We start from the raw sequence: 12,284 nt of genomic DNA, 5'->3' as shown, positions 1-12,284 counted from the left end.
CACTCCTGGAGGCTAGAACTGACTGTTGAAAAAATTGAGAGGTTATTGAAGAAAGTCAGTAACTTGTGACCTTGTTATTTAGTTTCATCAGGTAAATAGTAACAAATGCACGAATAATGGGCCTTTGAGAACATGGCATATACAGGACAGTAAGAGAACTATCATGGTTTTTGGAGGGGCAGCCACCAGGCAGTTGTCCAGGTATGATGGTTGTTACCTGGTGGTATCAGAAGCCTCTCTCTGTACATTTGAGATGTTGGGAGCTTCCCTCAATCCCATGAGGAACAAGTTGAAATATAGGATGTTTAAAGCAGTAAATGGCCATCCAGGAGTTTTTCTAAAAACACACAAACACTCTTGCTCTTTATTTCCCTTTAATGATTCCTGGTTTTTCTCATTTTTGCCTATGCTATTCTTGCTCTTAGATTCATACTTACACCACAGTCGGTCTGTTTGTGAGTTGTCTTATTATTGTTTTCTATTTCCTACCAATTCTCTTCACCTCTATCACCATGTTGATTCACTCCCTTGATTCACCTTAGCTACCTGCTTCCCACCTGTAGATTCTGCCTGCTTTTCTCTCCTTTCTCATACTTTGATCAACCTTGACATTTAACCTGTAGGGAGTGAGATGGTAGGCTGCCATAACACCAAAATAAATTTTGTGACTACTGTATATCATTCATATTAGTTATTACTCCCTTATATCTGAAAATTGAGGCTGGAAACTGGAGATTATGGCTGGGATCCTTCTTGAGGCCTAAGAATCTAGGACAGTGGTTCCCACCTGGCATGGTTTCTCTCCACAGGGGATATTTGACACAATTGGAGGAGGGGAGGTTCCAACATCTGAAGGATAGAGCTCAAGGGTCCTACTAACTATCCTACAATTCAGAGGACAACACACTTCCCAACACAGAATTACCTGGCTTCAAATATCAACACAGCTAAGGTTGAGGACCCTGGTCTAGGGGACACTATATTCCATTGGATTTCCTGAGGTATCTTCCCAAGGAGAAACCCTTAGCTCCAGGTAATCCTTTACCACCCTGTCTCTACTGTAATCCTCATACTTTATAAATAACCAACCCTACTTCCCTCTAGTTTATATTTTCATCCATATTATCTTATTATAATCCCATGTTAACTCTGGAGTCACCAGATCAATATTATTATTATGATTTACTTAAAAAATTGCAGATGGACAAACTCAAACTCCAAAATATTAAGTAATTAAAAAGGTTTATTGAGGATTAGAACACATTATCTTTTTATTAAATAGTGCTTCTTGTAGTGCCCTAGAATCTCTCTTTCATTCATCCTTAGAGAGCCATAAAAGCCTTAGAAATGACTTTATAAGAAGGCATACCTAACGGAATGGAATCTTGAGAGTTTTCAGGTTAATCCTGGCAAAATTGAAAGAGGGCTGGAGTCTGGGTTAAGTGACTTGAGAGAGCATCTCATCGATTTGAGTATTTCCACATTCAAGGGTCACTGAAAATAAAGGTCAAGGCAGGAAATGAAAGGAGCCTTTTCTTTTGCCTCACTAAATTAATTTTCTCTTTTTCTTTGCCTTATTAATTCTTCATGGCATTATGATTAAAAAGAAAACCCAGAGGTCAATGAAAGCGGTGCCCTGAGAAGATGAGCAACAAAGCATCCATCTACTTTTTTATTGTGCTGAGATGTATTGGTGGGCAGAAGAGGCATTCTTCCTGATAGTATAGTGGTTTCCCACTAATTCTAATAATCCGCCATTGATTACTGGCAGTAGGAATAGAAAATTGGTTGAGAGTCATGGTGATAATGAGCAGCCCAAGAGCTTAAAATAAATGGGCTTCATGTCATCTTCGTTATGATCATTAGGGATTGCAGCCTCCTGAGGTTGACAAAGAAAATGAGATCATAATGGGGCGCCTGGGTGGCTCAGTTGGTTAAACGTCTGTCTTTGGCTCAGGTCATGATTTCAGGGACTGGGATGAGCATCAGGCTCCCTCCTCAGCAGGGAGTCTGCTTCTCCCTCTTACTCTGCTGCTGCTCCCCCTGTTTGTGCTCTCTCTCTCTGTATATCAAATAAATAAAATCTAAAAAAAAAAAAGAAAAGAAAATGAGATCGTATTAATTACTGCTATTAGAGAAAATTAACTCTCAAAGCTGACCTGCAGTGTTTGGAAGCTGGGATGCCTTGGACTGTATAGCAATAGTCATCTGAGGGTGTGGAAAAGTTCTTCTACTTGTGTCCCTTTCACTTTCCAGGTCTACCACTATACAGAATGGGTGGTGGGATGCTGGAGATTGACATTCAATAAAATATTTCTCTCTAGAGTGCCTCATTAAAAATATGGGTCAATCAGATTGCATTCCACAATATATCTAAGCATGTTAGTTTATCAGAAAGAAAATATCCCAAATACATACATTTTAGTAAATTTTATGAGGTGGGAGGGCAAGTTCTTTCCATTGCATAAGGCACATTTTAGTTAAGAAAGGTTTTTGGGAAGTTGTGGTCAACTTTAAATACCTTAGAGTATTATTTCTAATACTGGTAAATGCATATACCTGAAGGTTTATTATGCTTTGTTTTGTCATTGAGCTATGCAAGAACCATGAGGATGAAGCTTCATCTATTTAGCATCTCCAATAGAATATGAGTGATCACTTTGCTAGCCATCAATCTCTGAAAGGCGCATGTTCACTTCATTGAAAATACCCTATGATAAGAAATAGACTCACGTTTCATCAGTTTTACTATTAATTCAGAGTCAAAACAAATCAAGACATTCAAAATGAAATAACTTTTAAAGTCTCTTTAGGTCTAACATTCTATGATGCTCTATACTGCAAGATGACATCAGCTCCTCATCACAGGTGTAATTTAACAAGAGGTGATTTTCCTTGTTTCCTGAAGTCAATCATGCCACAATCCACAATCATATAGCATCTGGCATCTTTTTTTTTTTTTTGGAAGAGCATCTAACCTTAATTTTTCATTTATTCAACATTAAAAAATTAATATTATTTATTATTAAACTCATAATTTAAGAACCTTATCTATGATATTATTATCCTGTATACATGACCTTGGGATTTTCTTTTTAACATGAATATATATATGCATATATATTGGTTTTAATGATGACCATATATAGGCATTTCACATTATTGAATTTAGATCCTTTCTCTTTTTAAAAAAATTTTTGTATTACATAAAGCATGATCATACCTGATTAGCAAGAAATACTCAAACGGCTAAATCTGGATGAAAGTTCAGGAAAATCGGAAAATAGTATTTAATCTGACTTATTTTACATTTCAGCAAATCTATAAAATTATCCTGTTTGTTAATTTCAAATTTCATATCTTGAGTCCTCCAAAATAGATTTAATTTTGTTAACTATATGTGCATAAATGGTGAGAGAAATGTCTTTGACTTAGTGTTTGTCATCATATCTTTCATAATCATATCCCAGGAAGAATATATGTATTTAATATGGTATAATACAAGAATATAAGAAAATACAAAAATACTAGTATCTGACTATGGGAATTTATAAACATTGAATCCTTCTATCTAAAGTTTGGGAGATAGTAACCAAAGTAGTTAATTCTGAGTAGTATTTTTTTTTCTTTTTTTTAACTTTCTTTGTGCATGTCTGTATTTTCTATTTTTCCTATAATTAACACAGATTATTTATGTAGCATTATAATTCTACTAAAATAGAAGCCATATGAAGATGATATGTTTCTCATACTTTGTGAGCTCAGAGAAATAGACATTGCCTCTGTGTGTTAGGCGACAACATAATAGCTCTTGTATGTATGTATGTATGCATAGAGCATTTAGATTTAGAATAGTAAAAAAAGCTTGCAATTAATGTCTTAAAATAACATTAAGACCTAAGACTTTTTAGAAATCCAATGTATAGACAAATTTTTTAATTTTAATAATGGATTTTATGGATTGGAAAATATACTCATTTTATTATAATTTGGGGGGAAGTTTCTTAAAGCAGTTATAGTATGCCTGCTATACTACTAAAAATGCACCCCTTCATTGGTTTTGGTATAGATCTAAAAATGTCATATTTTTAGTTACTGCTTGTAATAATAATTATTTGTGGTAAAACAAATTATGAGCACAATTGCAATATTTTGTCAATGTCCTATTTCCTTGTTTACACTTGACTGGTGCATTCTTTTTTTTTCTCTCTCTCTCTTCTAAAACTTCTAGTCTAAAACTATCATAATTCTTTAGGATGCAAGACTAAAATAACGTCCATTGTCACCCTTATTTAAAAGTACATCTTAAAGAGTTGTTATTCCATGGCATTAGGTCAAAGAGAAACATGAGTTACCACTATGGAAAGAAGACAAAAGTATCATGGTCAACATAAGATATGATTGTATAATGGAAATACCGCTTTCACCTGAAAGGAGAATATTTATTTTAGATAGACAGTTTAGATAAGTGGAGAGACAAATCATATTTTTATATAGGTGAAGTCACAATGGTAAAATTTAAATGTTAATTAAAGTAGCCAAAGGATTTTTTTTTTTTGAATTTGTGTAAGTGCTGCTGAAGTGAGCACATTGAATTTGAAGAATGTTCCTGAAGTATATGGGATTGGGGGTGGAGTGGAAGTGTGGGGTTGTGGCTGTGAAAATAACCATTGAAATAGTAAAAAAGAAGGATAGAAACTACCTTATATAGAAAATAAACAAAACAACAATATTTGAAATATTTCCATTCTAATTTGTCTAGAAAAAGACCCAGTGCATGTCAGAGATATGTATATGATTATATTAACATTGCAGATCATAGAGGAAATATGACTATGTCAGTCAATAATAATGACAATACACAACTAATTTGGAAAAAATAAAAAATTAACTCCAGATAAGTCAAATATTTAAGCATTAAAGTAAAACCCCAATAGCTTAAGGAAAAAAGCTTTTAATGTAATTTTACATTCAGGCAAGCCTAAGCAGGATACAAAATCCCAAAGGTATGAAAGAAATGACAGAAATGACTAACAAATTTCATTGCATAAAGATTTAAAGCATCTGTATATACGAATAATAAAGAGAGCTGAAAGTACAAACCATACTTTAAAATACTATTTCTAACACATTATAAGCAAAAATTTATTTTTTTTTACATGCAAAGAGTTCTTAACAAATTAGTAAAGACAAAGAACCAAGTAGAAATACAGAGAAAGGAACTATTTAATTCACAGAAGAAGAAACAAATGACAATCATTACAAATTTTCAGATATCTGTATCTTTCTTTTACTTCAGAACATTTAAATTTTGAAGTCTTAAAATTTCCAAAGATAAGGCAGTTTATCTATTGCATCTGTGAAAGAATTTGTCACTCACAGGGAGATTTCACATGTAAATCGGCCTTTTCCTTTGAGAAATATGCATGAAGAAGAGTTGATATATCCAATTGAAGAAGTGTGTTCTTTAAATCTTCTTGATTTTTTCCTTGCTTTCCTCTCCCATCCCTTGCCTTTTTTTGGTTTTTTGTTTTCACTCTTTTGAACTGCAAATGATTTATGTGGTGCTTATAATAATGTAAATATTTTTAGTGGCATTAGTGGTGGCAGATTTCCAAAAAATAGTCCTTACTGACTTTGGCCAAGAATCTCTTACTTGGTAAGTATGCAAATAACTCAGGAATCATGGTTTATGGTTATTGAAAGTTTTAGACTATTTACTTTAGTAAGCGTGGAAATGAAGTGCACAACCCTGCCATGTTAAGGGTAGCAGAACCATATTTCTGGAGAGTGTCCAAATGAAAAGTAAACATAATTATAAAGCAGAAGTAGGTTAACATTATTACCACTTACAAAAAACCCCAAACTATCTTATTTGTATTTAAATGTGGGTATAATGATTCATTTTCAGAGTAACTTTTGGCATTACCTTGAATGGAAATTTTATGTGGCACAGGAGAAAGCTCTATTTTACTTCTCCCTACTTTGATGAATACATAACCATGCAAAAAGCTTTTAACTTTCCTAATAGCTACTAACTGCTTTTTAACAAAATATTTCCACCCACACGGTACATATGTGTATGTATATCAAATGTACAAGTATGTGTGTGCATGCTGTGTGTAAGACTGTTTCAACAATGAAAGAGGCAATTAATAAAACAGGCCTGTTTGTCTATTGCTGGTTTTTCTCCCCCAAGGCTTGGTCATCAGGATGGCAGATCTCCTGTTTTCAGGAGTTATTTTGTTTCCACAATTAAAGTATAATATTTTTCTTGAGAGTTTTGCTTGCTGCTTTTTTCTTTTTTTCCCCTCTTTGGCATCACAGGCAGTATTAGGATATAGAATATAACCACACATTTCCTCAAGCTTGCATTGATTTTTTGTGAAAGAATGTTAGATATTGTTTTATGCTCTGAATGTCAGTAGAATCACTCATAAATTTCGAATACATCTACTTTATGAAGAATAAAACAAAAAAATGATATATATGACAGTCTTTATAATCACTTAGCCAAAACATTGCTAGTAAAATATTCCATCCATTAAAATTATAACAAAGATATTTTGATGGAATACATAATGTTTTGAATAAACCTTAATAAGACATATGTACTTGTGACAGGAAAACACATTCAACTGTGAACCACTGTAATGAGTTTGTTTCTTATCAAAAATAAAAACATTCCCAAGAAAACCTATGAGTTAAGCTGCTTGATCTCATGTTAGATTATTAATATTTATGTTGAATTACAATGTTCAAGAAATAAAAACAATGTCAGTGCAATTTTAGAAATTTAATATTTTTTTATTTTCACCAAAATTTAGATAACTATGTAAGAATATGCAGAAACATAGGCTTTGAGCACATTTTTTATACTGAAGAAAGACGAATTATGATAAGTAGTTTTTCTTTTCCTTTTTCAGTTCTGGTATTGAAAGAGAATGAGGCACTAATGACCAAAGGCATCCTTTGTGATAAATGGATCAGCTCCTTTTCTAGGCACCATCTTTGGGACAATTAAGAAAATAGTTTCCTATATTCTATGGTTCAGATGAGATTGAGACTGTATACACATATCATGTACCACACATATAAACATCACATAGAAGATTCACAAATCACACACATATGTAGTGTATATATACGCACGTATGCATACACACATGAACATGTATACACATTCAAATATGCATCTATATGTACACATATGCATTATATCTATGTGCACACATCTACATATAACTATATGCATATATGCATGTGTGCATACATACATATACTTTTTTCTGTATGTGTTGGTGCATATATTTAATAAAATGTGGGTTAGAATAGTCATTCTTCAAGTAACAATAGATGGAGTAACTAAATAACAAATTTTCTCAGGAAAATGTTTGTGACTGGTATTAACCAGATATTAACTAAGTGTGTTGCTTTTAGTTAGCTTAAAAAATTTCTTGGACACATGGTAGACTATAAAGTTGCTGGGATCATTGACTGAAGCTAAGAATTATCCATAAAAATGGACATTATCTCTGTATGGCATCAACTCTAATGCATACTGTAGATTGACTGTTCTACCTCCCTGGTGGCCAGAACACTAGGCATAAGTGTCAAGGAGTGGCTTTGGTACCATAAGTGGTGTGTTGGATAGTAGCTTCAAACACTATTTGGGGAATTAATTGTGTGGCTGAACCTTTAGAAGTGAGGTATGTTTGAGTAGGTAGTCGAATTTGGGGTCTCTGGGCTGTCTCTGTGTGTATAATGAGTAAAATAATCACTCACTCCCTTGGCCAAAACACTTCTGTTTTCCTAATAAGTCATAGAAAAAAAAAGCACCATGAGAGACTATGGACTATGAAAAACAAACTGAGGGCCTTAGAGGGGAGGGGGGTGGGGGAATGGGATAGACTGGTGATGGGTAGTAAGGAGGGCATGTATTGCATGATGCACTGGGTGTTATATGCAACTAATGAATCATTGAACTTTACATCGGAAACCGGGGATGTACTGGATGGTGACTAACATAATATAATAAAAAATCATAAAAAAAAGGATTTAATTAAAATAAGATTATTGTTCTAGAAAATGTAAAAAAAAAAAAAGAAAAAAAAGCACAAAGCAAATATTTTATAATACACTAAAAGTGAATCCTATAGCATTCTACTCTGGCAGTAGATTTTAGAAACTTTGGAGTTTTTAAATGGTATAGGATATTCAGAAAAATGTGTGCCAATTCAATTAGTAGACATTCCCTTGCATTTAGAAATGCCATAATAATTTAAATTTGAAAGAAATTTGAAGTGTATTTACTAGGGAAAAATTCTGTAATTTTTATTTGCCAGAGTGCTTTTTCTAAAACGTTCAAAATTGTTGAGAGGTGATTTTTCTGTAACTTGTTTTATTGTTCAAATCCAATTTATTTTTGCCACCTGTTATTTTTCTCCCTGGATTTTTTAGAGGTCAGTTTTGGACCATTTGATAGTACTATAATAAGAGCTTCACTTCCTATGCTGTAATTGACTCTCAGTTTGACAGTTCAACAAATACACAATGAGAGTCCACTGTTTGCCCAGAGCAGTGATATTTATTTTTCCAAGGAAAATGCTTAAGCCTGAGTGTATATGATTCTCCATCTGTTTATTTAGAAATATATTCCTTTGTCACTGTGACTACGTAGGTAATTTTCCTTTTAAATGGTAAGCTTCAGGAAAACAGGAATTTTATCCTAGGGTTTATAGTCCACTTTTAGGGGTATTTTAGGGTAATTTAATAAAAATAAATTATTTTTGAAGTCTTTTATGACAAACCAACATTTTAATATAGACTTTTTGAATAGAAAATTTTAAATTTGTAAATTTAGTGAACATATCTTTAAATGTTTTTCTACTCTGTAAGCACTATTTCTAGTAGAACTATAGTAATATTTGCAGAATCTGTTTCTCATTCTGGAATTTGTGTTTGTTTTTGTTTTTTTTCAGTCTCCTGAACAGCAACCAAATCAGACAGATTTCCAGAAATGCTTTTGAAGGACTTGAAAATTTGCTTTATCTGTAAGTTGCAAGAAAGAACAACAATAACTTATGGGGTTGATAGATTATTTTTGCCTTTTTGTTTGTTTTAACAAAAGTAATTCTTCATCTTCTTTAAAACTACTGTCAACATTTACACAAAACACATTTGAACGTTTCTAAGTGAAGTCAATATTTGCTTTCAACAGATTATTCATCTGAACATATTTCAATATTTATGCACATTTTTATCCCCCCATCTCTGCCACAAAAATTCTAAATTGGGAAAAATAAAAACAAAACAGTTTGCCCAACTTTCACATTCAAATCTAATTAATCAATAATTATAAAAATTGCGTAGATCCAAGAGAAGCTTTTTATATCAACAATTCAGCCATCAAAGACCTTCTGAAGCCAGTGAACACATTACAACTAAGAACTTTAGTGAACCTGGATAAGAACCAAATTTTGGAAAAATTAGCTCACAAATATGATCATTGACAATTGTGGTGCTCGTTTGTTTATAACAAGTAAATGAGAATAAAGATATTTTAAAGATTTTTGTTTACTTGAGAGAGAGACAGAGCACGAGGGAGTGAGCAAGCAGAGTGGGGGTGTGGAGGTGAAGGAGAAGCAGGCTCCTTGCTGGGCAGGGAGCCCTACATCGGGCTCGATCCCTGGACCCGGGACCATGACCTGAGCTGGAGGCAGATGCTTAACTGACTGAGCCACCCAAGTGTCCTGAGAATGAAGGTATTTTAAATGAGTCCCTGTTTTGACTCAGAAACAGTCTGTGCTGATAAGTTAAAAGTTGGGGGGTCAAGACTGACACACTTATGTGGAGGCTGAAGGAAGAAACTAGGACATTTGTCTAAACACAGAGTGAGTGCTGCAACTTTCCTTTTGAAGAACCTTCAAGAGGTAACTAACATTTTTACACAAATATGCCCATTTATAGTTCATTAAGTACTTTGTATAAAAAGTTGGTTACTCTTTTAAAGAGAAGATGCTATCCTAGCCCTTTTGCTCCTATTTCATTTCTACAATGATTGCATCATCTTTCTGAAGCACTGGAATTCATATTACACCTCAGCTCTGGAGTCTTACAGCCTTTTGTGCCCAAACTGAGATACACCAGCCTAACAGGCAAGGCCTTCTACAGCTTTGCTTTTTTTTTTTTTTTTTTTTAATCCCTCGGTNTCGGTCTTAAATCACTGGTTCCTTCTTGGAATTGGTCCATTCTATTGGCTGTCCTAATTGTTCATGACCAACCTAACATGCCTAGCAGGTGCATGTCAGTTTTGATCTCCATGTGAGAAACATAGTACTAAGAGTCCACTGGTAGTGTGAGAAATCTGCTCTTCATAAATGAAGGACCTCTTCCCCATTGTGTTGCATCCCAGTCCTGTGGTTCTGTGGTTCTTTACTCATTGGCATTTAAAGAGTATCACCCTTACAGTAAAAGCAGCAAATTAATAAAAAACAAAAACCAAAAACGTTATAACTTTGTAAATAGTGGCTTAGAAGAAACCTCATTACTACTACCATACTCAGTGAAAGAATCTAGTAAAATGGCAGTTATTAGCAAGAAATTAATTTTAGATAAAATGAACATTCAACATCACTGTAGCTTGGATCAGTTACATGCACATATGCACTATCTGCTCTGTGTAAGCATTTCACAAAACTTCCAGTAATTCTCCAGCCAGTTGACACTCTACTCATTAAGCGAAAGATACAAATCTGTAAGATGTAGTATTTAGGAAAGGGGAGGGACAATTTATAAATGTTTCATTGTGCAATAGGTTGTGAACACATTCATATAACCACTGAAGTAAATCTTTCCGTAATTTCCATAACATTGACAAGTAAGGATTACCTCTCAAATCAGAGAAGTTCATAGGAAAAAAAAAAGGCTGTGTGCTACAAGACCTATTCAATGCAGACAGCACCTGTCTGGATGAGAAGAAAATGGAATTGTGAGGGTTAGAAGAAGACATCAGGGCTTGAAGCAATTGAGGATGGCCTGACTCTGCCACTTTGTGTCAATAAATCTTTAAGATTAAGCTGGCCATCCACTATCATTCTGTGAGCTGACCCAGTGAAAACGCTTGGAGGAGACATGAGCTCTTTGGGGATAGGATTCACAAATACTCTGAAATATGGTGGTATTCATTAATTTGGTGGTCTGTGGTGATGTTGGGATAGGCAGTGGGGAGGGTGGTAGTGTTTGAAGATGAAGAGGCATGAGTAATCCCTATATATGTGTTTGGAGGATAAAGACACACATACTTGTAAGACAATAGGTTTTGTAATATGAGCACAAAGAAGGTATGGTGGTATCAGAACAGAAGGAAGACCATTTCTGTTTCCCAGTATGATGGGCAAGTTAGACTTCACATAAGGGGGTGTTTAGGAATTATTGCCTCATTGACCAAAGCTAAGAACTGTCAATGTTGACATTGTCTCCTTATGACATCATCTGTAAAGCATATTATAGTTTTGTTGTCTTGCCCCACTTTGGCCAGAAAAATTAAACAAAATATTGAGGAAAATAATATCCAAAAAGCATTCACAGAGACAATTCTGAGTTTGAAATGGCATGTGTTGGCTGGAGCAGTGAGTGTAGTAGGAAGGACGGAGTGAGCTGTAACTGGGAGCCAAGGGGTCAGACTGGAAAGGCCTTTGAACAGGAAGCTACATGGTGTTGTGTTGGGGAGAATTTATAGGGAAAGGGTATGATCAGCTCTGTGGTTTGGGAAAGACTAGTCTGGGAGGATGGACAGGTTTGCTTGAGGCAGAGACTCAATGTTAGGAAACTATGCCAAGGTCTGCTGAACTGCCATGCATGCTGAAAGCCTGGACAGTAGTCTGCAGTGGGGCTGCAGAGCTGGAGAGGGATTTCTTCTTCTTTTCTTAAAAGATTTAATTAATTAATTTATTTGAGAAAGAGAGAGAGAGGGAGGGAGAAAACAAAAAGGGGAAGGGGCATAGGAGGAGGGAGCAGCAGGCTCTCCACTAAGTAGGGACCCTGACACAAGGCTCAATCCCAGGACCCTAGGATCATGACCTGAGCCAAAGGCAGACATTTAACCATCTGAGCCACCCAGGTGCTCGTGAAGAGGGATTTTGGATGTAGATTTGTTTAATGACTTTATGACAGGTGAGAGGGAATGCCTGCTCCTCTCATAGAAAATCTGCATTCATGAGACGCCGCGTTTGGGCCCCAGGAAGCGGTAGCGACCTGCACAGGGGAGCGGGCGGACTCCCAGA

General features: G+C 34.9%; 1 protein-coding gene across 1 annotated transcript in view; it reads left to right on the top strand.

The window, feature by feature from the left end:
* The window catches only part of PXDNL (peroxidasin like), a 450,026-nt gene that overhangs the window by 223,805 nt on the left and 213,937 nt on the right, over positions 1–12,284 (top strand). The window contains exon 3 of the mRNA XM_034650166.1: positions 8,982–9,053. Within this exon, the coding sequence (XP_034506057.1) occupies positions 8,982–9,053 (72 nt within the window). The remainder of the gene's footprint in view (positions 1–8,981; positions 9,054–12,284) is intronic.

The sequence above is a fragment of the Ailuropoda melanoleuca genome, unplaced genomic scaffold (assembly GCF_002007445.2).
Source record: "Ailuropoda melanoleuca isolate Jingjing unplaced genomic scaffold, ASM200744v2 unplaced-scaffold11384, whole genome shotgun sequence".
Taxonomy (NCBI): domain Eukaryota; kingdom Metazoa; phylum Chordata; class Mammalia; order Carnivora; family Ursidae; genus Ailuropoda; species Ailuropoda melanoleuca.
This window is presented reverse-complemented; position numbering and strand designations above follow the sequence as displayed.